Raw genomic sequence first — 27,696 nt, 5'->3', positions numbered from 1 at the left:
ACTACTTCCAGAGTAACTACCTGAAGACTTATGCAAGCTGCTACTATGAAGAATTTAACCTGTTTTTTTTCATTGTCATAGAGTGGACTGAAAGGGAATTGGCTCAGTTTAACAAGACATTGTTTTAATGAGTTGGCTTCTACAAAAAGGCAGAAAGATACCCACCATTCATGTTGTTATTTGATACCGTCTTTGAAATGATAAGAAGAACATTAAAGTCCTGTTCTTGAAAAGGTGGATGCTCATTCAGTTGACATTACTGACTATCTAGGACAGTAGTAATTAATGGTTTATGTTCTCACAGCTGGCACTAGATAAAGAGCTCATTGACTTTGGCAGCCATGTGGTGGGAGAGACAATTTCACGGACCATCAGCCTGACAAACAGTGGAGCTTTGGGAACAAGATTTAAAGTTCAGGCGTCAGCAGGTGACAGTCGTACATGCAGAGCAACAGCAAAATCTTCTGGAAGAATGGTAGGTTCAAAAGCATTTCCCTAAATCGATAGAAACCTTCTGCTGGGCAAAGTGTAGTAGAATCATACAGAATCTTAGAACAGCTCAGGTTGGAAGGGACTTTGGAAGATCATCTGGTCCAGCCTTTAGTAGTTTGTTTATGTTTGGGTTGGCATATCTTAGTATAATCTGTTAGACCCCTAAATATCACAAGACAAATTTAAGAACAGTTATTTGGCGGGAAAGGGGGAAACCAACAACAATGTAATTTATTTTTTTTTTTAACATTTTAGTCATTTATGTCATGATTCCTATTTTCTCCACATCCAAGAAAATTAGGAAAAAAAAAAAAAAAAAGAGATTCTGACAGAGTAATTTAAAATCCCAGTTCCTGGGCTTCAGAAAAATGCAAACTGTTGCAAAATTGGCAATAAAGTAATGAGAATTGGGAGCAGTAGTCTGTCATCTTCCTTTAAAATTTCAGAGTTGTTCAAATTTTCTGTCAAATAAGGACAGTCACGGTTATGGACAAGCTGTTGCTAGAAGGGAAGAAGTCGTCTTAGTCAAACTAAGAATTACATTGAGGGCAGTTGCCTGAAAACTATAATAATAACCCGTGTTAAAAGAATTGAAGGAAGATCTCTCAAATCAATAGTGGAATGAATGCAAATTATTGTAATATTGTGTCCTCTGGAATGTGGGATTGAAGAAACATACCAAAACTCAGACACTTGGTGCGGAGCTGACAAAATGTATGGTGTTTAGACCTGATATTGATTGCTCCTACAGCATGCCAATTCCAAAGTTGACAGAAAACTGAGGAATCTTAACAGCTGTACACCTCCATGTAGTAGATAATTTTAAGTGAGAAACACAAGGAAGCACGCAGTCATCTTTGCATGTCAGCACTGTGGGGCAGATTTTTGAGAAGACTGAAGAGCTTAAGTCTGAAGATGTACTTGCTCCTTTTCTAAATAAGTTGTGGATTTTATTCTTAAAGTGGGGAAGTGTTTAGATAAAAAACAAACAAAAAAAAAAAAAAAAAAAACCCAAACAAACCACCAACACAGCCAACAACCCACTGTGGAACTTGTGCTTTGTAATTCCTGTGTTGATGAATATCATTATCATAAATGTTCCTTTTTCCTCAAGTGCTGCGTAGGTAGTACCCATAAATAGATAGATTTCCCAGGTCCTTGACCAGAGACAATATGACTAATAGGTTACATATCTTTGCGCTGAAGTGCCTACATGTTCTTGGAAACGCTGTGCAGATACTTCATCTTTGTTACATCAGTGCAGTCTTTAATTTCTTTGATTGTTGAAGAGCAATTGGCTCAGATGGTTTTCAAAATTCTCTACTTGATAATCTAACCCAGTTTTAAGTTCTAAGAAAAGGGATGACCTCTCTTGAAACACCACATTAAATAGTGTGTACAGTGAAAGTGCTGAGCTGTTTGCCATGGGTTTTGTACTATCCTTACGTTAAAAGCCTGGTTCAAATAAAGAATTTGTGAAATAACAGTCTGTATCCATGGTTTTCCTTCTGTATTCTATCCTTTGTAGGTGTGTAATAAACAGAAGTCTAATTTTAGCAGACTTAGTTTTCTGTGTTTCTACTAGAAAAATGTTAGTTCTGTTAATTGTAAAATAGCTAACGTTGTATTGCTCCCATTATATTGTTTACCTGTTTTGGGCAGCCAGCAATAATTAAATCTGCTCATTGATAAAGGTCTTGTGGAATGTGCAGTTTTTAGAAAGTGCAACACAGTTCTCCATTTATAATGTGAAAGAGTTGCAAGAAAACATAAGTCTAATTTGCATCTCCTTGATAAAATTGGAGATGGTTCAAGCTAGATGAAGTCACAGTAGAAAACGTTTTTTCTGTGTTTTCTAATAGGTTACTCAACGTTTCAGTGACTGTGTCCCTAAAAAGAAAGTCAGCATTAGTCCTGTGACATCTGTAGTTGAAAAGAAGGAACAAATTTGTCCTGACCATAGTGAAGAAAGGACCTACAGTGCAGGCCAGGGGGAGCAGCAGGGGGCTGAGCCGAGCCTGAGCACGACTTCCGCAGGTGAGATGGTTATTTTAGAAAACCGGCAGTGCAGTTTCCCAGGCTAAGCATTATCTGTTTGTAGAGTTTCCTGTACTGAACTGTGGGATTCGGTTTGCAAAGCTAATCAGTAAATTAAGTAGTTCATCATTCTAGTATTAATGTTATATTTCCTTGTATGCTGCCTCACAAAAAATGACTAAAAATAACGAACTGACACCATTATATCAAAACCAGCAGAGAATCTCACTTCTCATTAGCGATCAACAATTCCGTCTCAGAAGAATACAGAAAGCAACTAGCTTACAGAAACTGCAAAATTGTTATCATTCTTGTCTCAGCAACTGAATACCACTTCTCAGAATAGAAATCCACATGACAGGTTTATTTTTATAGTCTGTAATTCTAGGAACGAAGAAGCAGAAAGATGAACCTTCTCAGACATTTTTCATCTCATTCCTAATGTTTACTACATGCTTAATAAAATGCAGTCTTGTAGAAGAAAGACTTCCTGAATTTCTTTATTATCTGTATTCTTTAATATTTCTTCTGGATATTGGTCGTGGCAATTGCAGGAAATTAAAATTTCCATGAAAAGGTTGTGGGTGGCTTTTCTTTTTAAATCCGGGATCTGTAATGTGAAATGGAGTGATTCTGTAAATCATGGTAACTGTCTCCACAGAACACATACCTTTACAGATGTTTTCAGACCTTAAAAAAAGAAAACAAAACAAAAAAACCCCTCCATTACTTTGGCACACAAACATGTCTCATGACGTCTTGATCTTTTTCCTGGTTAATGTGAAGCATACAGTCCACAGTTGGCTTCATCTCTCTCGTGATGCATTAGTTTAAGGCACTTCAGAGCGCTGGTGGGAGACTGTTTAGTTAAAAAGTACTTATTGCAGTCACTTTGAAAATAAAGTGAAGCAGCACTTTCACTTGCTTTGCAGGTCTTCCTGACTGCATTGCGTTGTCCCACTGCAGTTGCTCTTGAAGCCTAGTTCACGCTTTTGGCTGAATTTGCATTCCTTGATGGAACAATCTCCAATATATACTTTATGCTACTGAAACACTAGTATTGTTATTCTGTAGTGGAGGGCTCAGGTGCTTGGGGTAGACCTCTCAACTAGGGCAAAGTTGTATGGCCAAACGGAAATTTCCTTCTAGATGTTTGTATTTCCACATCATTGGTATACATTATTGGATTTGCAATATTGACCAAAATCAATGTATTTCTTCAGAGTTTATTTTTGTTTATTGACTATATGCAGACCTACAGCATTTTGTGGGGTTTTGTTTGTGTTTTTTTTATTCCCCCCAGGACAACTTGGTCAAGATGTATTAAATTCCGGATCAGCTCTAGACAGAGATGATGCACATAATTTAGTGGAAGTTGCTGCTGAAGGAACACCTGTCGAAATTATGCTTGGAAAGGTAATGAATATCCCAAGATACAGACAAGATTTTCACTAGTCTAAGCCTACATCAAATAAATTGCTTTGGCTCTGGTGGGAAATGCTTAAGTACATGAGCAATTTCAAGCCCACTGGACTTCACCACATCACAGTTAATTCACATGACATATTTGCTCTTTCTTTTGATCTATAAAGACTTATTTGAGCTGAAAGATTCTGTAGAGATTTACATTTCCCATAATGTAACTCTTCCTTTTTTTTTTTGTTTGTTTTTGTCAAACTGATTTTTCCTGCTGAGTCGTTCTGTGGTTATGCAAAGTCTAGTGACAACACAAAAGATGGAGCAGAAAGAATGTCTGAGAAACATCAGACTTGAGCCATATTAAAAAAAACTGGGTATGAGAGTCCAGATACGAGCTCATACTGGCATTGATGGCTTCTGCCTGTGCACACAAAAGGCAGGTGGACCTCCTGCTGGAATCAGTAGAGCAGATCTTTGAATGGTGGCACAAGACAGCTTCTCCATGTTTTAGTTACATATTCACCAATATATGATGGAAACACTTTGGTAAACCAAACAATCTACCTGTCATACACAGGTAGTCTTGCAGTAAAAGGAGACTCTCAGTAAAGTTCTGACCATGCCTGGTTGTGAAACCATGTGTCATGCCGAGTCTTTTCCCCACGCTAAACCTCCTGAGGAGCTACTGATACTGACTTTTCCCTTGCATAGTGTGTTCAACCTAGTTACAAACTAGGTGTAATGGAGTGTTTGTATAGTATGAGTATATACTGCTGCTTTATTTCAATACAATTTATAGCTAACTACAGTAATACAGTCAGATTCTCATTAAAAACATGTTACTTCTTGTTTAGGTTACTGAAGGTGAAATTGGACCCTTCAGCTCAGTCAAACTTCAGATTATATTTGTCCCAGCTGTCCCCGGGGATGTGCGGGCAGAGTTTGTGATCATGTTTGACAACCCAGACTGCAAACCAGTGAGTGATTTTGTGCAAGACTTTCTTCAAAACACTGTAAAAAAGAGTTTTAAATCCTCCTACTTCTGCTTTTCTCAAGAATTAAAATTGCTCAGAATCCTGTGTTAGAAACAGGAGAAGGAGGTAGGGGAAGATGTGTTTATGAACATTATAAGAAATAGCAGCAAGGTACCATATGATTATGGATTATGTAGTTTGATGGGAGGTAACTTTGTAAATCATGGCCCTTCTTTCTGATGCAGTATGGTTATTAAACCTGTTGATTCTTTTAAATTTCTGTGTAAATAATCCTGATATTCCCATTTCATCAGACATCATGCTGGAAAACATCTAATGTCCTGCAAACAAATATGAAAGTATTCTTCTCTATTCCCAGCCTATGTAGTTTATTTTCTTTCTGATATATCAGAATTGGAATTATTTAGCATGCAGTAGTGAAACTGACTTGTGAAAGCTGGAAGAGATGACAACTTTAGTTACCACTTCAGCATATTTTGATTCTGCACTTTATTGGAAGCCAAATTCTGCCTGGGAACAGTTCACAGAAGCTTGCCAAAAAAATAAAGAAAAACTTCCAAGCAGCTCAGTAGGCCATTCTTGGCTCTCCCCACGGTCTACAGATGGGGCAGTCTCCAAAAGGAGCTGCAGGTGCATGCTGAAGGCTGCTATGGGTACCCTCTTTTTCAGGATCACTTTATCCAAGTCTGAGCTATGTAGTCACTGATGTCAGACCCAAGGCCATTAGAGGAATTACAACACTGTGCTGCCATTGCAGCATTTCTTTGCTGGCTCAACGAGTTGCAGTCTCTTGAGTTTCTGTATTATGGCACACTCATTTAAGCTAGATGCATGTTAAATATTTCTTTTCAATATCATGGGCAGTATGATATGCCTTAATGTTCTCTGTCAAACAATCCAAACCAAAGTATAATTCTTTTTTCTGCTAGGACGCCAGAACATCTAGGTTTTATATTACAAATGATATTCATAGCTTTGCCTAATTGAAGAACCTGTTGCAATATGAATAATAAAATATTTTACTCAGCTGTAGTTTATAGCAGAAATTCTTGCTCTGTCTAGATCAGTAAGAATTTGAGAATAACAAAATTAATTACACTCTTGGTTTGTGTATTAACAGCTGTGCTTTAGTGCCATTGGCGTTTCTATTGACGTGCCGATTTGGGTGCCCAATTCCAACGTTGATTTAAAGATCTGTATGTATGACCGACTTTATCAGGATTGCATTGTCATTCAAAGCAGGTGAGCTACCCCTTCGTTATCAGCTGCCTTCTCTAGCTAAGTAACAAGATCTTAAGTCACTAGGTGATGTCTTGAGGTTCCAGCTTGTCATCATAGGAAGCTGAAGAACAGTTTGGGTTTTTTTCCTTGGTATTTCAGGAGTTCCTGATTACAAGCCCTCTGAGTTCAACACTTCTGTGGTAATTGGACTTGGGTATTCTGCTATCCCAGATTCCCAAGACCAGCCATAGCTATGGAGTGTCTGGGTCAACAGATGCCTTTCCACTCCTACAAGTTTCCATGTACCTGTTCTGTGGTATAACTGTAAAGTCCCTGGGGAATAGCAACCCCACAGAGTCTCATCATGTGGAATTTGCACACTAAACATTATGGAGATAAATGTGTCTAAAGTTAAATGCGCATTGGGTGTAATTGATTCAGCCAGAAAATTTTATGAAAAAATATTTTGTTATTTCTCAGCTATTTTACCTCTAATTAAAGTCCATGGGAGACTTATGATCTGGAAGCCAGCCTCATGCCAACTGTTCTTTATTGAGAAGGTCAATCACCAGTCTTTGCAGACTTGGGATATGATGCTGGATAAATCATGTCGGTCCTCTTGAATTTACTATAAGATGGGAAGGATACAACTTTTCCTAACCCATATAGGCATTAAGCACTGTAGCAGAGTGACAGATACCTTGTAAGTACATGGCTAGTGACCAAATACCAGTTTACAGGGGAAAAAGTATCCGGGTGCTTCGGTAGTCCAAATCAGTCACATCTGAAGGCTGGGTCTGTTTGCACTGTAATTTAACAATAGTGTTTCAGCTCATTGGCTCCCAGAGATTTCATGCTATTAGAGTGTGGTTACACGAACTTCTACTCTCTTAATTGTCTTCAGGTGCTGGGTGTCTTCCCTCTGCCTGATGCAGTCACTACTGAATGCTTATTTTAACAATTTGCATTTCTTAGGTTCTATTTAAATAGGATTGGGGTGGGTTTGTGGGAGGGTGGGGGAGAGATTGGTTCTGTAGAAAGCATCCATTCTAAACCTCTTACCAGAATTACAGACTGCAGAGATTCTTCACAGTTGGAAAGAAATGAGTAAAGCTGTTATCTCAAAAATTCAGCTTACAGATATGACAAGCACAAGTTATGTAAGTGATTTTACTTGGTCTAGATAACCCAGGGATAAAACTTATAAGTATAGCTGCAGAATAACTCTCTTAATGAAAACTTAAGATTTCAAGGGGATCCCAAAGATAGAAGCTGTCAAATTGCTTAGGGCAAAACTTTTTAATGGAGGCAAAAATCCTTTGCCAGGTTTCACTAAATTAAGAGCAGTTAATATGTATCATACTGCCCTTAGTACCTTGGCAAATCAAGTCTTTGATTTATCACCCAATTCTCCATAGTTAGTAAAAAATTGTTTTAGTTATACAGTCGTGTGGGCTGAAATTCAAAATATTTCATATACAGGAATATCATGTCTCAACTTTTTATCCTGCAAAAGTAGCTAGACTTCATCCATCAGTTAGGTGTGGTGCCTGAGAAGTTGCTTCCTCTGGTAACTATTGAAATTTTTCTATAGTGTGTATCAGAAAGAGGATTCCTCATTGTTAATGGTACATGTCAAACCACTTCTTGAACAGAATGAATTTAAACGGCTGAAAATAGCTATAAATTACTATCAGCCAAGAACAATTTCTTAGGTTAGACTAGCAAGTAGCTGTATTTTAATTGCAATCATGAAAAACGGGGGAAAGGGAGTCTTGCTGCTAAAGTCTGTGGTCTGGAACTATGTACCAAGGATCCAGAGCCAAGGGCAATTATCAGGCTAGCAAAGAAGCGTCCAAACTGCTGTCAACGTACAAAGATAATAGTTTGTTACACACTTCACACCTAAAGCTGTTGTATCAGCTAAAGAGTTACAACAGTGCTGTCGGTGAACTACTGCTGGTAGTGACCAAAGGTGAGGTTGCCCCAGCCCAGCTGGAAAGGCTGCTGATCTGACAACCGCAGAAATGCCTTAGCTAGTGAGAACTCAAGTTCAGATCCAGTAGATGTGAAATCTTATTAGCATAACTTGTAGAACACACATTCTTTAATTAAATGTTAATTAGATACTTAAATAATCCCGCTATTCAGCAATAGCCTTACATATTTTTGCTCCAGTCCCTAACCAATTATAGGGGAAAAAAAAAACAAAACCAAAAACAACAAAAAAACCCAATTAGTATCAAGAGAATTCTTTAGATTTTTGAGGCAAAGTCTGTCCCAGACCTGAGGGAGATGATGTGTTAGAATAGCCTTTCGTTCACCACCAGTACACACAAACCTCTGAGAGAAGCAGAGCAGAAAGAACTTGCCTGTATCTTATTGCGGTTGCAATCTATGACATTGTAGTCTGTAGCTTAAGTAGAAGATCAAGTTTTCAACTTAGTTAGCTCTGGCACCTAAGCGCCCCAGCAAGCTCTCTAGAATTGCAAAATGTTAGTTAATACTGGTTTTGGTTTGGGTTTGGGGTTTTGGTTTGGGTTTTTTTTCTGGTCACATAGAATATGGTAATCGGGAAGCATAAATAAGCAGCGTAAAGGATGAAAGTGTCTTATCAGAATCTTGTTCAATATAAATCGCTTTGCAAAGTAATTTGTTTGGCAGGTTATAATCTGCACTGATTTAGTGAAGTAGTATATATTTCTCTTAGATTGTCAACAGTCAGAAATCATTCCAGGCTCCCAGTACCACATGCTCTAGCTGTTGATTTAGAGTAGACCATCTGGACCGACAGCTTGTAAAATAGTCCAAGAGAAGGAAAATGACAAGCTGAAATATTTGTAAATTTCTTGGCAATTTTGCACATAGGTATAAAATTCCAAAGCAGAATATGGTTTGTGGCTATCGCTGTATTATAGCATGGCCAGAACTCAGTCAGCAGGGAGATGTTGCCTGGCTTCCAATATGTTATTCACTGAGCAAATTGGTCACAAGTTTTAGCAGAGGAACCCTATGACTTTTAGCCCTGTAGAATCTCTGCTGTTAGAGGAGATGTTACAAGAGATCTGTGAATTCACATTATTTAAAAGACATCACCATGGTTTTGGGGAGAAAAACCCAAGCAGTGGCACGCTTAGTACATTTGTGGCATAAGACACACTACACACGCGTGCGTTTGAGGGTTTTTTCTGCCTGCAGAGGCTTAACTTTTGGTATTGAAGGTTTTGGATAATTATGATGATAATGAGGATGAATGGAATTCACAAACTGAGTACATGTTGATGTTTTAGGTGTATTATGCTCTTTCAGGTTTATTCTTTTGATTCTTCTGACTACAGGCTGGGACATTCAAGTGCTTGTGAGCCACTTAAGCAGCATCTAGGTATCCTTGGCCCCACCTAGGGGTTGCTGGTCTTCATTTTCCCATTTCTCAGACAGAAAAATAGGTTTTTATTAGTTGCATCTTACCCACCACCAATTGGTACGTAACCCGGATCCAGCATTACAAGAAGATTACTCCTTTTCCATCTTGAGTGGGTTCTGTGCTGCAGCTAGGACCAATTAGGTGCCTCAAACATTAAGTGACTGATTGCTATTGATTCAGTTAGTGGGAATGTATGTTAGGAGCATAGAATTAGCTGATATTTCACAATAATTTGGCTTTGACTTTCCCCTGACCTGACCCCTGTGCTGCACTTTGATAATTATGTTCCCATCAGCTTTTGCTTGAAATACAGCTGGGTTTACTTACAGTACGTCCGAAATCTTGTTTTCTATGCTTATCTTAAAAGACAATACAACTTTGTGATTTTGCTGTAGCAGTCTTACCATGCCTATTGTTTTCAAAGGAAGCTTGGAACAGTTACAATCGTAATGCAGAGTAGAGATGGGGATCGGGGAGAGGGGAGGGCGGTCCAGAGGGGATCAGACTCCCAGAGCAAATGTTGCTGAGGTGGCAGTACAGGTAGCCTCAAAGCCACCTGAGCACATCTGATCTGTTTGCAGAGCAAAAGCCTCGCTGCGTTTGAAGTTTGAAGTCTGCAAAGAATTGAGTAAGCACATGGAGCTGCTTCCAAGAACGGGTTACATTCAAGCTCAGTCATCCTTCAGCGTGCAGTTGAAGTTTCTGCCCAGGTAACCTAACAACATTAATCTTTGCAGTATTTAAGGCCGTATCTGTAGGAGACTATCAGTGGAAAACCTGAGCAGGTCAAAGTGTTTTTCTTCCTTCACGCTGTAGCAGGCTGGACGGCACAGTGCTGGTGTCAATGCAGTCCTGTCTCCCCCCTCTCTCCCCCATAAAAGCTGCCAGATGCTCAAGGAGGAAATTAACTTGGATCCCATACCTGTGAGGAAATGCTTTTCCTGCGGTGACAGCAGTAGTGTGAAAATCTTAGCAGTTGCATTCCTGGTAGGCTGCCCCCGTTTCTGTGGGGGAGCTATTCTTATACAAGAGAGAAGCTGTCTGGGCCAGGTGGCTACTTCATGGATCACTGATTAAATAATTTCTGGACAAGAAGTCCTGTGCTTGCTAATTAAGGTAAGAATGGTTGGGCTTCCTGTTCATATCTCTCCCACCCATGTACATTTTTCTCCAAAATATGAATGTATTGATCTTGAATGTCATGTGGCGTTTTATATAACATCATCTAAGATGCTAAAAGCCTTATCCCAGCAAGTTTCTCTTCTCCCTTTCATGACACCTCTACCTATACAAACATAACTCACTTAAAAGAAATAAAGAATTCCAGTTTTTAAAAATTTAAAATTCAATAGTTCCTATTGACCACAGTTAATTTTATTTACCTCATCATTGCCATCCTAAAGAATCTAGTAGGACATTTCTTTTCAAATACAAATTAAATGATATAGATCTTAATTTTGGTGTACAGCCAAATACTTCAGCAGCTTCTCCATTGATGGCTGCTGCAAACCTGCTGCGTTTTTCATACAGGTTATCTAGTCCTATTGCTGTAAGTATATCTGGATTTTCAGTGGTGTGCTCAGCATCTCTGGATCCTAAATTGAGAGTCAAATCACTGATTTTGACCTTTTCACTAGGTTAGGAGTCAAAGAACTGAAAGTATTTATAGTTCTTCCGACACCTCAAATCCTATCAGATTACAACAACAGTAACCATTATTATGACATATTTCAGTTCCTAAACTTCAGATGCGGTAAAGCAGTGTTACGCTTACTGAGTGGATGGTAGCATAGCTTGGATTTAGAACATTAATCTTCCTTTGAAAAATAGGGGAGCTTCAGAAAGGAGGTTTGATGAGATTAAGGCTTTTCTGACACACGAAAAAAGTATCTGGCTGTTTCAGCATACAGATCAGTTTTAAACGACCTACCGCACGGGGGAAGTGCGTGAGTGACAGAAAGATGAGCTTGCTACACGGTGATGTGAGGTACTGAGCTAGTGACACGTCTCTGCAAATGCCACCTCATTGATTTAGTATGCTAAGCTATATTACCAGAATACTTATAGTAAAGGTAACTCAAAAGTAAAAAGAAACACTCATTCAGCAATACGAAGTGAACGGATAGATGCCTGAAGGCTTGGGAAGTTCTCCCGAGTATTCTGTGCATGCTGAAATGCATGGTCAGATCTTACACTACTCATAACTTTCTGGGCGTTTGAAGCAGACATTTTCTGCCTATTTGAAGGCAGGTTCTCTGATCTGCTGACTTTCAGAATTCCCAAATATCACATCTTTTAGTTTTTCTGCATTTGGAACTAGCCCCGCAGATGCTGGCAGTCTAAACCTTATTTGTCTTTCATGCTTCTCTTTAATTGCTTTTAAGCATGGAAATGCCATTTTCAGAGAACTAGATGAAGGATTTCAGTATCTTTTCCCCAAGCCATAACAGCTAATTTAGAGTCCATCGCTGTGTATGTACAGTTACAGTATTTTTCCCTCTGGATTGTTTTGTAATAGATTAATTTCTTCTGCTATTCTAATGTCCTGTGACAAAGGCGATGCTGATACTTTATTCCTACCTTGTGTTTAACTCCAGTTCCTATCTTGAAACAAGTTAGCAATACCTTTGAACATCACCTTCTAAAATCACATTTCAGACTTGCAAAATAAGAGCTAGCAAGATTTCAGATCACCATGGTGACTGAGTGGGTGCTATTTATTCATTAACCATTCTTTAACAATACATTAAAAAATTGCATGTAATTCCAGTAGTAGTAGTAGGAACATTATCGCTGTGGAGACCTCAGAACAGGAAGCGATTCACTCGGATGCTGTAAGATGCTATAAATAGACCAGCAGAGCTAAAAATGCTAGAGCTTTTGTATTGGCTTGGCTTCCAGCTCTGAAATTGAGCGTATGGTAGCGAGATGCTTCAGCTACAGAAAAATGCATATTTCTTATAAATTACTAATCTGGTATATAATCAGACACTATTGGTCTCTAAGTTTGTTTCGCATTCTTTACGTCTCTGCTTTGGGATACAGTTGGTTCTGCCTCAGACACTAACGTCAATGTCAAAGGGAAAGGATAGCCTGGGTTAGGCTGGTTGTGTGCTGTGGTTGCAGCAAAGGTGTGGAAGGTTTATATTCTTATTATAAAGTAAGCTTTAAATTTTTCAGAACTTTTAAAACACCATCCAGTCATTTAAACAGGATAAATAGATGCAGACCTCTGTGAGTAACTCCCTAAACTCCCGTGTCTTTAAAAAAAAAAATCCAACATTAATGTATAAGGCAAATTATTCTAATGTCATTGCTAGACATGCTTGCAATCCGTGTGCACCTGCTCAGAGCAGATTGTCTGGAGATATGCCATTATGCCATTGTATAGGAAATCTGTGACAAGTCCATAAGATTTCTGATCTGACTGCATCTTCTTTTTCTTGGTCAGAAGGTGGAACTCCATGGGTCACTAATTCTCAATTGGCATTTTCTTCCACCGTTTTCCCCAATACTTGCATATCTCTTGCATACAAGATTTTAGTTAGACTTCACTTCAGTGAAGCATTGGAGATGATGCTTAACTATGTCTGTAAATACTCCTATTTGAGCACAAATAGTGTGTTAAGATTAAAAGCTGTAAATAATAAAACTTTTAGACCTTAAGTAACAGGCTTGATTTTTTTCTTTTTGTTCAGAAATATGTCCATGTGAAGTTTATTATTCCACTTAGCTAGAAAATAGTCAAAATATTTTTATGAAACTGAATGTATGTTTTGATTTTTAGGCGCACTCTTCCTGAAGATGCAGGGAGCTATTTTAATGAAGAGACAGGAATTCTGGAAGTTCCAGTGACAATACTGATTGTGGATAAGGTTAGTGATTTCTATCATGCTGGTTATGAGACTGACAATAGATGTAAATTATTTTAGTGAATGTTCACTTAATGATACCTAATCTGAAATTATTCTTTACTAGTTGAAGTCCTGTGATAATAGTAAAAGGTGCTTAAAGTGATAATACAGATTTGGTAGTTTCTTCTTGTCAGCATGTTTACAATATAGAAAGTTAAATCCTTTCTCGTTAGTGCTCATCTATTCCCTAGTAGTTTATTTTGTACCAGAGAGTTATCAGAAATCATTGCGCAATTGTTTTATTCTGATCTCTACTGCAGATGTAGCATATTCTTAGGAGTTTACATTTCCTGGAAATGCAGGTGTGATTCTGTTCTAGCATATGGAATTAATAGCTATTATATTTTTTCTTAATTTTGCATATCAGAGATGTTTTCTATTGCCTGTTTTTGGAGAACAATGAGGCTGAAGTTTTAGATATGTTACATTTACATATGTTAATGTCAAGGAATGGAGTAGAATAACTTTTATACAGTTATTGTTTTGGATGATGTTTCACTTAAATCCTGTCCTTACAATGCTACGGATGGAGGGGTTTATCCTGTGCTCTTGCATTTGTTTCAGGCTAAAAAAGTTAATTTTATTGTCCACGCAATTGTTACTACTTCAGATTTGGAAATCAGTCCAGCACAAATCAATTTTGGATACTGCACAATCTATGAAGCTGTGCGGGCAAATGTCAAACTAACAAACAAATCCATCTTGCCACAGGAGTTTGGATTCGTGGGACTTCCAGAGGTATGTAGTTATCCCCCCCACACCTCTTCTAGTATCAAAATATATCTAATTATTATGAAAATATGTTTCAATGTGCGTATAAATAAATCATGACTGTTTCTTGCAAACCCATAGAGATACTTCTGCCTGAAGCACTGTACAAACATTGAGATTAGTTCTGGTACCAGTTTGTGTAAATTTCATCTTATTTTACCCTAAGCATTTTCCAAGCAGTGTAAACATCTTGAGGAGATTTTACCATTCTCACCTACATAATGTTATTAGGCTAACTTTATCCTATTAGAATATCTGTTTTTTACACCAAGAAATCTACTAGCGGAATACCTGCTGCACATTCCTTTCAGCCTCGTGGGTCGATTATGCTACTAACTAAAGCAGGCTTAGGGATGTAGCTTTGGCCTTGAGGCTGAGCAATATCGCACAATTTTTATCCAAAAGCCTAAACACTTTGTCTTGAAAGCAGGATGGCCATGTCCAAACTGTTTATTGGGAATCGTTTCCTGAACCATGCCTAGGTATTTTCTGACTGACTGTAAGTTGACGTGGAAGCTAAATTAATCACAGGATCTGCCAGTTTTGTGTGGGCTAGGTCTACTGAATTTTTATATTTTTTTGCAAAAAGTTAGCTGTTCAAGCTTCATAATGGCATGATGATCGCAGTGTGAAATGGTTTGGCATATTGGAATTGAGCTAGAGGAACCTGACATTTAATTAGGTATTCTCTCTTTCTCTGCTGGTTTAGGGATTAAAATCAAGGAGTTAGCTCAAAGAAATTGGCATCTTCAGCTTCGTTAAAGCTTTACTTCACAGTATGTGATTAGCTTAAAATGTTATGGCGAGACATTCTTGACTAATCATCAACTCAAACACAAACCAATACAAGTTTGTAGATATTAAACTGGTACTTGTCACTGTGGTATCTGCACATCACACAGGAATCAGCTCTTCAAAGATACAGGAGGAACTGTTGAGATTTTTATCATATTTCATACAGTTTTCTCTGAAGAGTATATAAACATCATTAGAGAAAGGTGATTACCATAGATGGTAAGAAGCTGGTGAATAGATTCTACTGAAGTCTGAGTTAGTGGATTTAATGCCTTTCAAGTTACTTTGAGATTAGAAATCTGCACATCAGTCAGACACTAGTCACTAACTCACGTGAAAGCTTCTCACTAGAAGGTTTGTTTTCCTGATATTTGTACAACAAAATTTTCTTATCTTGCCAGTAATGTCTTGTTTTAATTTATTAATAATTTGATAATTTAACTAATAATTTCTTATTTTAATAACGATAATTTCTAATCCTACCATTTTTAAGTTTGTTGAAATTCAACCCAATGATGGACTTGGAATTCTTCTTCCCCTTGAAAGCCTGACATTGGACATAATCTTTAAAGCTAACAAGGCAAAAGAGTACAGCTTTGAACTAACCTGCAAGTCGGAGATTAATAGGTACGTTAAGAAACTGATGGAGTAGTAGGTAATCTAGAAGTCTAAATCACACTGGATTTCCACTATTAAGCTAGTTCAGAAATGAAATCCCTCCCTCCTTTGAAGATGTGTGGCTAGGATAAAAATGGGAGGCAGGTAGGAATTCTCCAGTTGTCAAGAGTTGCTCAGTACCTGTTAGTTTCATTCTTCATTTACATGTCTGTCTTTACTGAGATGACTTTTCCTATCCCACCTGAAACTTATCCTTGTGACATATCCAAGCTGCAAGTTTGGCCCAGGTTGTCTTAACCTGCGATGTTCTGCTTGCTTTTTCAGCAGAATTATTGAAGGACTCTTTTTGGTAAAAATGCTTCATACATTAAGCTAATGCTACTAAAATAATGATGGCATAAACTTTGATTTGACGGGATGTATTTCCAGAAGTTCACAGAGGAAGAATTCAAGTAGGGACTCTAGCCAATTGTGCATTAAAAATAGATAGTATTATTGTTCATCTTCAGGCAAAATTCCCATTGCAAGCTTGAAATTCTGCTTAAATAGGGACTACAGGATTAGTTCCCTATTTTCCGGGCTGATTAAGAGACTATTTTATGCTGAGACAATTTATCATGTGTTTATTTTTAGACAATTCAAGCTGTCATGCAAAGCAGTTGGAGTCCACCCACCTCTTGAATTGTCTCATTCCTTAGTTCGGTTTGCTGCAACAGCTTTAAACGGTGTGTCCGCAGCAACACTGTATGTGATGAATTCCCATGTGAGTGTCAACCACTTTACTCATGCCGCCCCAAGAATTGGCAAAGGGGAAGTTGCCCCTGTTGGACCCACTTCCTTTGAATTCCGTGTGCCAGAAGACTGTCCAGTGACAATTACACCTTCTGTTGGAACTGTGTTGCCTGGGAAGGTAAATTCACTTTAAACATCAAGTGTTCTGCCAAATCTTTTGAGCGTCTACATCCCTACAAATGTTGTCATTTGTAAATGAAGCTCAAAATGTAAATTACTATTAGAATAGCTGGAGTATTTTGCATTGTTTGAAATAATGTTTCAAATTGGACATGAGAGGTTAATCATCTAATCTGGCTAATGCTTTATGGGAGCTTTCACCCTGAATGTTCTTTCCCCACTGTTGTCATTATGATGTATTTGAAGAATGTTTAAATATCAAAAATACTGGTCGTGTAAAACCAGCCCACTGCAACACAGTGGACTTCCAAAAAAGCTGCAAGTGACCTTATGCTTAGGATCTTCTTATTCACTTGGAAAAAAAATGTATTTTATTTAGAATCATAGAATCGTTTTGGTTGGAAGGGACCTTTAAGATCATCAAGTCCAACCATTAACCTAGCACTGCCAAGTTAATTTTAATTAATTAATGAACCGTTTTTTGCTGACATGTATATGCTCTTATTGAGCTTTGTAGGTATAGCACATGTATGAGGGCTGAATTTTGATTCTCATTCTTGTGTACGCTCTCACTCTCCCAGAAAAGCTTGATTCAAGTGTCCTTCAGACCAACACTGTCAGATCAGCTAATCAGAGAAGAGGCAGTTCGGAGGCTTTGCAGAGCAGCTGCGGCAGGGGCAGAAATACAAGTAAGGAATGCTAAGAACTATCACATGCTGTTGTTCTGTTACTTCCAGATATTTGTTTCTCTGGATGGTATTTTTATCATAAAATTATTTGCATATTAATGAAGGCTAAACTCATGTTCCATGCCAGACCTGCCTGTAAAGGACAAGAGTATGACTGTACTGTTGCACATCATGTGTAGTCTGTTCACTGAATGATTACTTAATTTCACGCTAACAATTTTGATAGAATTCCTAGAGGATTTTCTTGCAAAAGTATGCCTGAAAAATAAAAACAAACCAGTTTCTACACTTCTTGCAGGTCAGTTAATTTATGTGAGCACCTATGGTTGTCTCTAATTATGAGACAAATAGGTAAAAGTCCCATGAGAGAGACAGTCCAATAGAGGAACTCTTTTTTTAAGATGGGGTAAAATATGTCAATTTCAACTTAATTTTACATTATTAGAAATGTATGTTAAAACAACTGTGTCTGTGGCTTGTTACCATAATCCTACTGCTGTTACATTGTTTTGTGCAACCTGTCACCTCTCAGGTTCTGTATCCGTGGGCCAGGGACTGTGAATTTGGAAACTGATGTCTTGGTTTGGTTACCAGTGATCACCCTCTGTGCATAATGTCTCCCTGTGTGTATTTGCAGAAAAGGAAGAGAGATGAAAAGAGAGAGGGAAAGAAATCGAGCATGCCCATGAGCAGACAGCAGTCTTCCAGACAGCTTGTAAGGGACGGAGGCAGTAAATACCTGACTTCTGTATGTAGTTCTGACCAACCAAAATCCGAAGAGTTAAACCCCGAGTAAGTCAGCAAAAGCATCTTGCACTACATAGAGGACATTCTGTTTATAAATGGTTGAATAAATCTACTAAAACCTATAGGTAGGCAAGAAAGCAAACTGTAGAGAAGAAATAGCTTTAGCTATGTTGCAAAGGCTGTTTCCAAAATTAGTACTGCTTTTAAGCCACACAGCTGTACCCTCTCATGTAAGGCAAAGAATCCCTTTATGCATCAGAGGGATTGAAGACTTCAAAGAATATATCAGAAAGCATGAGATATGGCTGTATGGGTAAATTTGGCTGAACCAACAAGAGTATTATTTTAAAGGGTAACTAGAAAGCTGAACTTAATTACCAAAAGAAACTACTGCTAATGTACCTTTTCAGAATAGGTCTAACAGAGCAGGATACATTCAGCCCAGGTGGAAACCATTTGATGACCCATATCCATGGGTTTGGCTTAATTACTTTGTTTTTTTTTTTTTCTCTCATATTAGTCATGGTCATTTTTTCCCTCATATTAGTCATGGTCATCTTCAGTCCTGGAAATGTAATGATGCTGTAAACTGTGCATTTAAATAGTCATTTTACAATATGTGTACCTCAGTGAGAATTAATATTAATAATTTGTGCTGTCCAGAAATTTGGATACTTGGCTGCAAAACCCGATGCTCAATGTCCCTTGCTTAGGATATAATTCAACTTTTTAGAACCACACTTCTGCCTAAGCTGAGGAATTTAGAAGTGTTTGGAAGTAAATACATGCTTAAATACCAGGCATTTGGCTGTACTGGATGTTAGATATTTTTGAGTAAAATCCCATGTTCATTGCAATCCATTAATTATAATTTTTAAATACTTCCAGTCCAGCTCATAAAAATAAAATTTCTATTTTAAAACTACCGTTATCAAGTATTGCTTGGCATATTGCGTTACAGAAATGGGATCATGTGTATTTACATATAATTGAAATGATGTGGAAGTACTGGAAGACACTGGGATACTTCATGTATTCGACAGAAGGAAATCGTATTGAGGATTTTGCAATCTTTAGTGTAACATCTATTATCTGGGTTTATAATTTTTATTCCCTTTTGGTGAGCAAAGCAAACCACTTAGTAGGGTGGGTCCCTTACTGTGCATCAAGACAGTTGCTTAGTTTCACTGTTATGTTCAATTTTGAGTGTATGACTAAGAAACAGTAAACACAAATAGCTCAGTAGGTATTTATTTGATTTGATTTTTTTTTTCGCTCTCTCACGTACTGAGGTGATTCTTTTTCCTGGGTTTTTTAGTTCTGATGCTTATATGGCAGCCCAGGCTTTCCTGATGAGGAGTTTCAGTGGGAGGTTTGAAAAATACATCGTACCGTGCTTTGTTGCAAGTGGACATATCGATGAAAAGAAAGGCTCTGAAAACTTAAGCTGCAGGTATTTGCAATTAAATATTTGCAATTCATGGTAGTTCAGAAATTTGAGCATGTTAATATATTCATTTGGGGAGGAAATTTCTTTTCTTATCTTAATTACTTCATAGGTCAGTGGAAGAAACTCAGCAACCCACTAGTTGGATAAGAATCAAACACATGAATCTCAAATCAGCTTAAAGAATAATTGTATAAAAAATTTAATCCAGATGTAAATGATCTTTCTGCTTTAGGCATACACAAAAACTTCAGCCACCATAAATTGTTTATTGTTTTGTAATATCAATTTAGTTATATCCTATGATATGAATAGAATAAGAACAGATTTCTGTTTCTGTATGATCCAAGAGCAAAGATCCTTTTACTGTCTCTCCAGCCCTTACAACACCTTGTATTTGGAGTTGCACTGTCCAGCTGTAGCACCATCTGTTGTGATCACTTCGGATAATGGAAAAAACACCGTAAATTTTGGTGATGTTGCAGTAGGTAGGAAATTTGAATTCAAGTATTGACTTTTTTCTGTCTGACATTAATTTCTGCTGAGCATAGTTTTGCACTTTCTTTTACATTGTTTAGCTGATTTTCAGAAGTCAAGGTAGGAATTAGCCCTGTAATAGGTACTTAGGTGAAAAATTAGGAGCCTGTATGGCCAGCTGAGGCATATAAAAAGCAGACCTGATCCCAAAACATGGAATCAGGAGCTCTACAAGTGACTCTCCAAACTTGAAAGTATTTTGGTGAGCTTTGACTAATGTATTAGCCATAGAAATTGAATGAATGTTCGGGCCAGGTAGAGGCACAAGTAAAAAGGAGGAATGGTAGTGTGTGAGTGAGCATCAGCACTTTTGGAAATGTTTTCATTCCTGTCAGGGCACAGAAGGATGAAGCGAGTTGCAATACAAAATATCTCCCCAGAGAAGCTGGAAGTATCCTTGTTTGGAACATGTAAGTTAATCTGCTATTCAGCTTCTGTTTAATTTGACTTTTTATCTGTAGGAGGAACTGTTTGACACTAAAGCAAGTAGGAGGTAGCAGGTTTCAGACTTAATACACAGCTTTCGGAGTGAGTCAGGAGGTGATGTGAAGGATATATTGGATGAGCCTAGGTGACCTACTGGAAAGCTAATTCCATTCCACCCTTTTAACGGGAAATAAATCTGCATGGAGCCAAACTTAAAAAGCACTTAACTGCTGTCTGAAGAGTATAAGGTACTGATGACAAAGCTGGTTTCAGTACAGTGTGACGTACGTGTGAAACAGAACCAACAACTCATTTTTGCATAATGCCTCTCTGAATTTCTGAACACCTAGTAAGAAGAGGCTCCTACACTGGCTTTTCTGGGTTAAGCTGTGTGGGATAATATAGGAGAAGGCATGTCTCGGATCTTAGGGTGTTAACGACCCGTTCCAGGCAAAATCTGAAAATGGAGTTCCATAGAGATCTTATTAACTGGAAAGGAATCTGGCAGTTGAATTTTGTGGAAAAAAATAATTGGATTAGTTCTTTTTTTTCTTAGTTATTGATCTCTGAAAAAGCTTATAGACAGTTTATACATCTTTGGTTTGAACAATAATTAGAATCTGTTCTTATATCTTTTTCCCCTGTCTTTGTTTATAAACGTTTTTCCTTGAGTTGCACTATTTTAGCTTGGATTCTCAGTTCTGAATCCCAATGGTCCCTTCCTGTTGGTCAGACCAGTTGGAATGCTTGAGCCAGGTGAAAATAAAACCCTCATCATCTGTTTTTGTCCAAATGAGAATAAACGGGTGAGTAAGAGATACAACAGTCATGGGGGACAGAGAGGAAAGATGTAACGGGCTGTGTAATATACACATATTACTGACCGGAGTGAGGCTGTATAATAATAAGAAAAACTTTGTTGCTTGTGCATAGTCCTTCCCAACATTGGATCTTTGTCTATGCACTAAATCCGGAAGTTCGGCAGTAATGGCCCATTTGTGGGAGGGGTGGGGGATGTTTTCCTTCAGCAAATGTGCTAACACAGACATCCTCTTGGCAGTTTTTTGAAATGCTGGACATCCGGACGGCAAAGACCAATCTAACCCTAAGTATCACTGGTCATGGGGCGATGCCATCAATTGTTTGCTCTGTGGGAGAAGTGCTCAATATGGGATATGTTGTAGCCAGAGAGAAGGTCACTTCCACATTCAAGGTAAATCCCTCTATGCTGAACCAGAAAGCATATCAGCAATTTTTGTAAAGAGGAGGAGGAGTTCTGTAGACAAAAGAACATGGCTTTAGAAGCACGTCTGGCTGAGTGATTGACACTGAGACAGTTTCGGGCCAAAGGTAACAAAGCTGTGTGAGGAGGATCTTGTTAGCTGCTTCTGACCTGCCTGCAGGCTATACAAAAGAAAATAGAGATCCAGTACCTACTATAAAAGAAAAAGAGAAATGATCTGTGTGATCTTCTCCATATATCTAGCCAGTATGCAGAGATGTGAAGTCAGAAATGGCTTGGCTTTTAGCAGCGTTAGAAATATTTGCCCTCTTTCTTTACTGTGTCCATTATTGCTGTCACAATTGAGGCTGCTCTGTGTCCACACAAAGCAGTGACAGAGGCACATGGATGAAATGCAAAACTGGTCCTACAAAGAGCCCATGAGGGTCTGCCATGGTACAGGCTAGGGAAGTTTAACCCATTCACTCATTCATGTACTGCAAATTCCCACAGACTCAGAAACAGGCCAAGATCTAGGCATAAGTTTTCTCCTCTTAGTTTTTCTCTAAGTATGTCAATAACCAAACTACGTTACTTGCTGCCAAGACTCTTAGAAGGAGTCTGGTCCCTGTTGTTGGGGGGTGGAGGTTGACAGGACTCATTATGGGTACCAATAACGTGTGCTTTCGGTGGCATCTGAGTACACAGTTGTGCAGTAATGCAGCAAAATAAATTCAGCCAGTTCACAAAATATGGATCCTACAGGCCTGAGAATCAATTTTCTTAATGAAAATGCTGTTGTGTAAATTAATGTCATCAGATGCAGAACACTTCCACACTGACCCTACCATACGCCATACGACTAGATTCTCTTTCATCAACAAGGGACAAAGATCAGCAGAGAATTCCATCCTTTATTACATCCTCTTTGCGAAGAACAGAGTTTGTTGGTAAATTTGTTTTTTCCTTTACTCTTTCTTTTGCTTTTGTTAAAGATTTACGAAGTATAAAGCAGCATTACTTTGTCCTGTTAGATCTACACAACTGTCAAAACCTGGGGCATCACATCACTGAAATTAAAGACATAATTTTGTTTCCCCAGTAGGAGCTGTACTAATTCTTTCAATACAGGTAGCTGTAAATTTATGCAGCCTGAGCAAATATCCACAAGTAAGGAGATGCGAGTGTTTGAATCTAAATAAACCCACACCATAATTGCATGTTAAAGGTTATATTTAGGGATGTCCATCTCTGTAAAAACACATGTTAGAATATAGGAAGGGTTTGGTGATGCTTCTTTGGTCCCTCTAGAGATTAATGTATTAAACTGATAGACGTATTTATCTTGTATTTCTAACACCCTGTTTTGCTGCAAAACCATGTATCAGGTCTTATTTATTTGCTGTTCCAATAAAAATTAATTGGGTTTAAAATATATGAAGAAGTAAAATGGAGCTGTCCTCCTTTCTTATTTATATCCTCATTTTTATTTACCAGGAACACAAAACTATAATGGCTTAAGTGTGTTCAGCATCTTTCCAACAGAAGGAGAAATTGCTGCTGGGAACAGTCAGGATTTTACTGTTACTTTCAGTCCTGATCATGAAAGTCTGTACTATTCTGACCGTCTCAAGGTTGTGCTCTTTGGCAAGGTGAGACCATCAAGATACCTGGAATATGAAATCAAAGTCTAAATATGACCTACAGTGATTTTTATCAGCATAGGTCTTAGTAGGAGTTTCAGATAATTGTATTTCTGCCCAGGGAACTGGTGGAGTTGCCATCCCTGGAGGTATTTAACAGGTGGGCAGACATGGTGCTGAGGGACATGGTTTAGTGATGGTTTTGGCAGTGTTAGGTTGATGGTTGGACTTGATGATCTTAAAGGTCCCTTCAACCTAGATAATTCTATGATTCTATGATCTAGTGGACAGCATTTGTAGGCAGAAATATCTTTATTAGATGAACTGATGTAGGCAGGAGATGGCAGGTCTGGGGCCCACTGACTTTCTTTCAGGTTGTAGATATTCCATTATTAATTCATAACTATAGTGACTTGGGATTCAGTCCTGTCTTCTGCCCAGCTGTCCGCACAGTGTAAAGGAGAGATGATGGAAGCTAGGTTGCTGCCACACTGCAAGTAGCATTTAATGGCAGTGGAGAGGAGCTGTGCTGGCCCAGTGCAAACGGCAGGTGCGCTGAGGGCCAGGGAGCTGCTTCGGCAGTCACTCAGCGTGAGGAAGGAGGTTTCCATCTGTAGAGCAGCAGTTGAGCTTAGATGGAGCCCAAGTCAGGATATACAGGCTGGCAGCATAGCAGGTGGCTTTATGTTGTGTTCCAAAAGAGGCTGACCAAAAGTTAATGAAGAGTGCCAACTAATGACCATCAGCAGGCACTGCAAACACAGAGCAGAAACTCGTAGTGAGCAAATAAGTACCATTTCTCTCCTTGCAAGTGTTGTATCTCCAGATTATCTTTGGAATTGCGGTTAAGAATGCAAACCTGAGTAAGCTGAAGATGAATGGCGACTGGTCCTAGTTCACAAACTTTAGCCAAGTTTGGCGGCAGATAAATTTTGCCTCTTATTGTGGCTTTACTATAAATAGTTTGTCCAGTCCCCTCCTGAGGCACGTTGCCCAAGAGTGAAAGGTGGTTTAAAACAGAAGTGCCCAAGTGGACAAGACAAGGGGAGGATGCAGGATTCCTGCATTAGGGTACAGGGCCTCTTGGCATCTATATAGGCAGATGATGTAATAATTTCTATGCAACTGATGCTGTTCTGTCAGTATTCCGATTACATCGATACTAAAGCTGTAACCTGCATTTGAAGCATTCTTGTCGTATAGGAAATAGCCCATGTGATTCACCTAAAGGGTGCAGCAAGAGATCACCCGATGTTTGTGGAAGGAGGAGTTCCACTAGATGTGCCCGTTGAGTCCTTGGCCGTAACATTACCTACATCATCGCAGGAAGCACTAAAAGGAGGTGATGTGCTACCACTTACACTTTATTACAAACCAGTAAATGATGAGACAGAGGCATGGTCCTCATCCCTTAAGAAAATGTAAATTGAAGTTAACTTTTCCAGAATCAGAACAAATAAGCATTTTGGTATAGCCTCTATCCATAACACAAAAAATGCAGAAAACTTTCCCTTGAGGAAAGATTTTCTCTTCATTTTAATGCAGTTAATGACGATCTATCTTTGCAACTTACCTTGCAAAAAATTATCATTTAATACTACTACAAAGTATTAAGATGTATTTGCTTCTCTGACTTGTATTAAATGTTTATAAAATTATTTCATATATAATAACGTATCCTGGACTCTCGCAATTGTACTGTTATGAAACAGACACACTTTCAGAGGCTTGAATTTATCCTTCCTTAATTTCTTTGGACAGGATCTGCGTTCAGAGACAGTATGTAAGCAACTCCTAGCTCCTGAGCTACGAATAAACCCAAGCACATATCATGCACAAGTAGGAATATAGTGCACACAATGTATGTGCCATGGGGCTAGAAAACAAGCATGAAACTTGCAAACTGTAATTGTTAACTGTTTATCAATTGCAAATTATGCCAAACCTCCTTTTGCTTAATTCTTCACTAACTCTGTAAGAAGGATCTCCTTATCTATGCCAACTCAGGAATTTGCCACAACATCACTTTGTTTTGAACCATCCTGCTGTAATTTATGCTTGTTCCAAGCTGATAATCACTCAGTTCTGACTGTCTGCAAGTTAACTTGATTCCTATTTGTTTAGAGCTACAAGAACCAGTGAAGTCCATTCTCCTCATTCTGGAGTACATCGAGGGAGAGAGTTCTCCAGCGCCAGCAGTGACAGAACTGAAAGTTGGATCTATACAGTCAGCTCAGTTTGCGTCTAAGAAGGTGAGGAAAATAAAAAGTGCAGTTCTATGTCAGATGCTGTAAGGAATACTGAGAGTGTAAAAATGGCTACTAGTTCTTTCTATCAAAAATTCGGTCTATAAATTAAAAAATACAGCTTTCAGGATTTCTGATAAACTTTACATTATAAACGCATCAGTGTTCGAAAAGAAAGGATTCTTTTTCAGGGATTAATATGAGGAATTAGCATTATCATATTAAGTCAGCAACAAAATTAATTCAGCAGTTTGCTTCCCTAATTCTGAAATACAGAAGTTTGAGCACAGAACTGAACTACAGGTCCGATCCTATTATTTTAGTATAGTATTTTGTGACAACTTGACACAATGAACAAGGTGGATACTTGCAGTTTCAAAGGGCAGAAGCAATTTGGCGAGCAGTAGGCCCACGTACAGCATCTGGGCAAGGCAGCCTTTACTGTTTGAAGGAGCAGAAGAGGTTGTAATGAGGGTGCGTTGTGTGTGTCTCTCGTAGAACGTGGAGTTCAGTTTTGACAGCCTGCCACTCCTGCAGCAGAAGGGATTCACTATTGAACCTGTGAAGGGAACGACTGAGCGTGGGCAAGTGAAACGCATCAGTGTTTCTTGGCTGCCACCTGCTGACTTTCGGGTGAGTTGCAGTTGCTACAGCACGTTGCTGCTTAAACTGGGAGCGTGTGCTGCTGTTAACTAAAAGGTGCGGCTTCGATCACAATGAAGTGAGTTTTTTAATGTCCCCTGTGCAGGAGAACCCACAGAGAGTTCTGCTGACACATAACTAAGTTTACACAGATCATTCTGCTCCAGTGTTCACATTTCTTATGGCTGTAGGCTGCCTTTCCTTTGCTATAGTCCTGGAGGTCGGTGGGGCCTTTTCCATTTTCTGCTTTATGAACTGCTTTCTGAGCCCTGTTTCTCTGGCTGCTTCTGCCTTTTTGTCCTAACTTCTCTGCAGGGCTGTTTTTGCTCTTCCTGATTCATCTTCTTGGGCATTCATGGAGACTGAAAGAATTTACTCCCCTGCTTTTTGTTGTCAGCTGTGTGGGATGGCAGAATGAGTAGCTTGTTCCAAAATTAAAAGATTGTTGCTATCACGTGCAGAAAAAAGGCAATAGAGTTCCTGGCATGATGTATGAGGTTGACATCATGCCTCTTGGTAACCACTGGTTGTTACACAAGATTTAACACTAACTGGTGGCTAACAGGATCCATTGCTTTCCCAACCCTCACTGCAGCATGCCCAGTTGTCATGGTTGTAAAGTGGTGACAATATCTGTAGCACTCTGGAGATAGAGTGCTTAGTCATTGCTACTTTACGTACTGCAGTACGAGCATTGCCTGGAAATATAAAAGTGCCAACATAGTGGGAAGAGGTATATCTGGTATGTCTTACAACTGAGATGTGAAATATGTAGTTTAGAACTTGATCAACTAATCTGTTCTCTGTACAAAAAAAATAGGTTGGTTTTATGTGTGGATTTTTTTGTAGGCTGATGACCCTCTGCTTGTGACAGCCCTCCTGACCTTAAAAGGTGACATTACGGAAACTTACCGAATCCTCTTCATGGCAAAAGTTGTGTCTGCATATGCTCCCCCTCAGTGAGGGAACCGAGCTGAATGGAAAGGAAGATGGAGGCTTGTATTACTGGGAAATCCTTGGATCTCGGTTGAAACATGGAAAGATTTTGAGATTGTTGCAAATATGTCAGGGGAGTGGGGAAGCGGAAATGAAAGTGACATGTAATATTTCTGCTTTTTTTCCCAACAAAACTATGTAAACTCTGGTTCCACTAGTTTCATTTTCAAGCTGACTCCATGACAGTAACCTTGTGGTAGAAGAAAGAATTAATGAGGGGCCCAAGTAGGTACATCTGCTGTTAATCACAGTGTTTTCCAAAGGTGGGCATTCTCTCAGGAGTATCTTTTTTTACATCTACATGGGTGAGTTTCAAACAATGTATCTCTTTCCAATTTCAGATGCATTTTAGTGGATTTGGAAAATCCTTGACTTTTGCCCTTTTAAGACTGGAATAAAGCTTCTTATTCAAGTCTCCTCTAAATCATTTGAGCAGTCATTTTTACAATACTCCGTGAAATCTTCCTGATGACGCATGGTCAAGGAGGAAATAGTGACCGTGC

At 38.7% G+C, this 27,696-nt stretch overlaps 1 protein-coding gene across 1 annotated transcript in view; it reads left to right on the top strand.

The window, feature by feature from the left end:
- CFAP74 (cilia and flagella associated protein 74) overlaps nt 1-27,469 on the top strand; it is a gene marked incomplete at its 5' end in the record, with an annotated part of 47,436 nt that extends 19,967 nt beyond the window's left edge. Inside the window, 23 exons of the mRNA XM_082493522.1 lie at nt 305-475; nt 2,355-2,529; nt 3,833-3,945; nt 4,803-4,925; nt 6,064-6,185; nt 10,170-10,298; nt 13,376-13,463; nt 14,067-14,240; nt 15,562-15,695; nt 16,320-16,596; nt 17,180-17,287; nt 17,925-18,079; nt 19,353-19,487; nt 19,860-19,969; nt 20,354-20,409; nt 21,131-21,250; nt 21,505-21,657; nt 22,487-22,616; nt 23,164-23,318; nt 24,513-24,651; nt 25,434-25,561; nt 26,054-26,188; nt 27,047-27,469. Of these exons, the coding sequence (XP_082349648.1) occupies nt 305-475; nt 2,355-2,529; nt 3,833-3,945; nt 4,803-4,925; nt 6,064-6,185; nt 10,170-10,298; nt 13,376-13,463; nt 14,067-14,240; nt 15,562-15,695; nt 16,320-16,596; nt 17,180-17,287; nt 17,925-18,079; nt 19,353-19,487; nt 19,860-19,969; nt 20,354-20,409; nt 21,131-21,250; nt 21,505-21,657; nt 22,487-22,616; nt 23,164-23,318; nt 24,513-24,651; nt 25,434-25,561; nt 26,054-26,188; nt 27,047-27,160 (3,144 nt within the window). The 3' untranslated portion in view covers nt 27,161-27,469. The remainder of the gene's footprint in view (nt 1-304; nt 476-2,354; nt 2,530-3,832; nt 3,946-4,802; nt 4,926-6,063; nt 6,186-10,169; nt 10,299-13,375; nt 13,464-14,066; nt 14,241-15,561; nt 15,696-16,319; nt 16,597-17,179; nt 17,288-17,924; nt 18,080-19,352; nt 19,488-19,859; nt 19,970-20,353; nt 20,410-21,130; nt 21,251-21,504; nt 21,658-22,486; nt 22,617-23,163; nt 23,319-24,512; nt 24,652-25,433; nt 25,562-26,053; nt 26,189-27,046) is intronic.
- Between the last annotated feature and the right edge of the window lie 227 nt (nt 27,470-27,696).

This window comes from Vanellus vanellus, assembly GCF_965231255.1.
Source record: "Vanellus vanellus genome assembly, chromosome: 20".
NCBI classification, from domain to species: Eukaryota; Metazoa; Chordata; class Aves; order Charadriiformes; family Charadriidae; genus Vanellus; species Vanellus vanellus.
The sequence above is the reverse complement of the archived record's forward strand: the minus strand, read 5'-3'. Positions and strand labels throughout refer to the sequence as shown.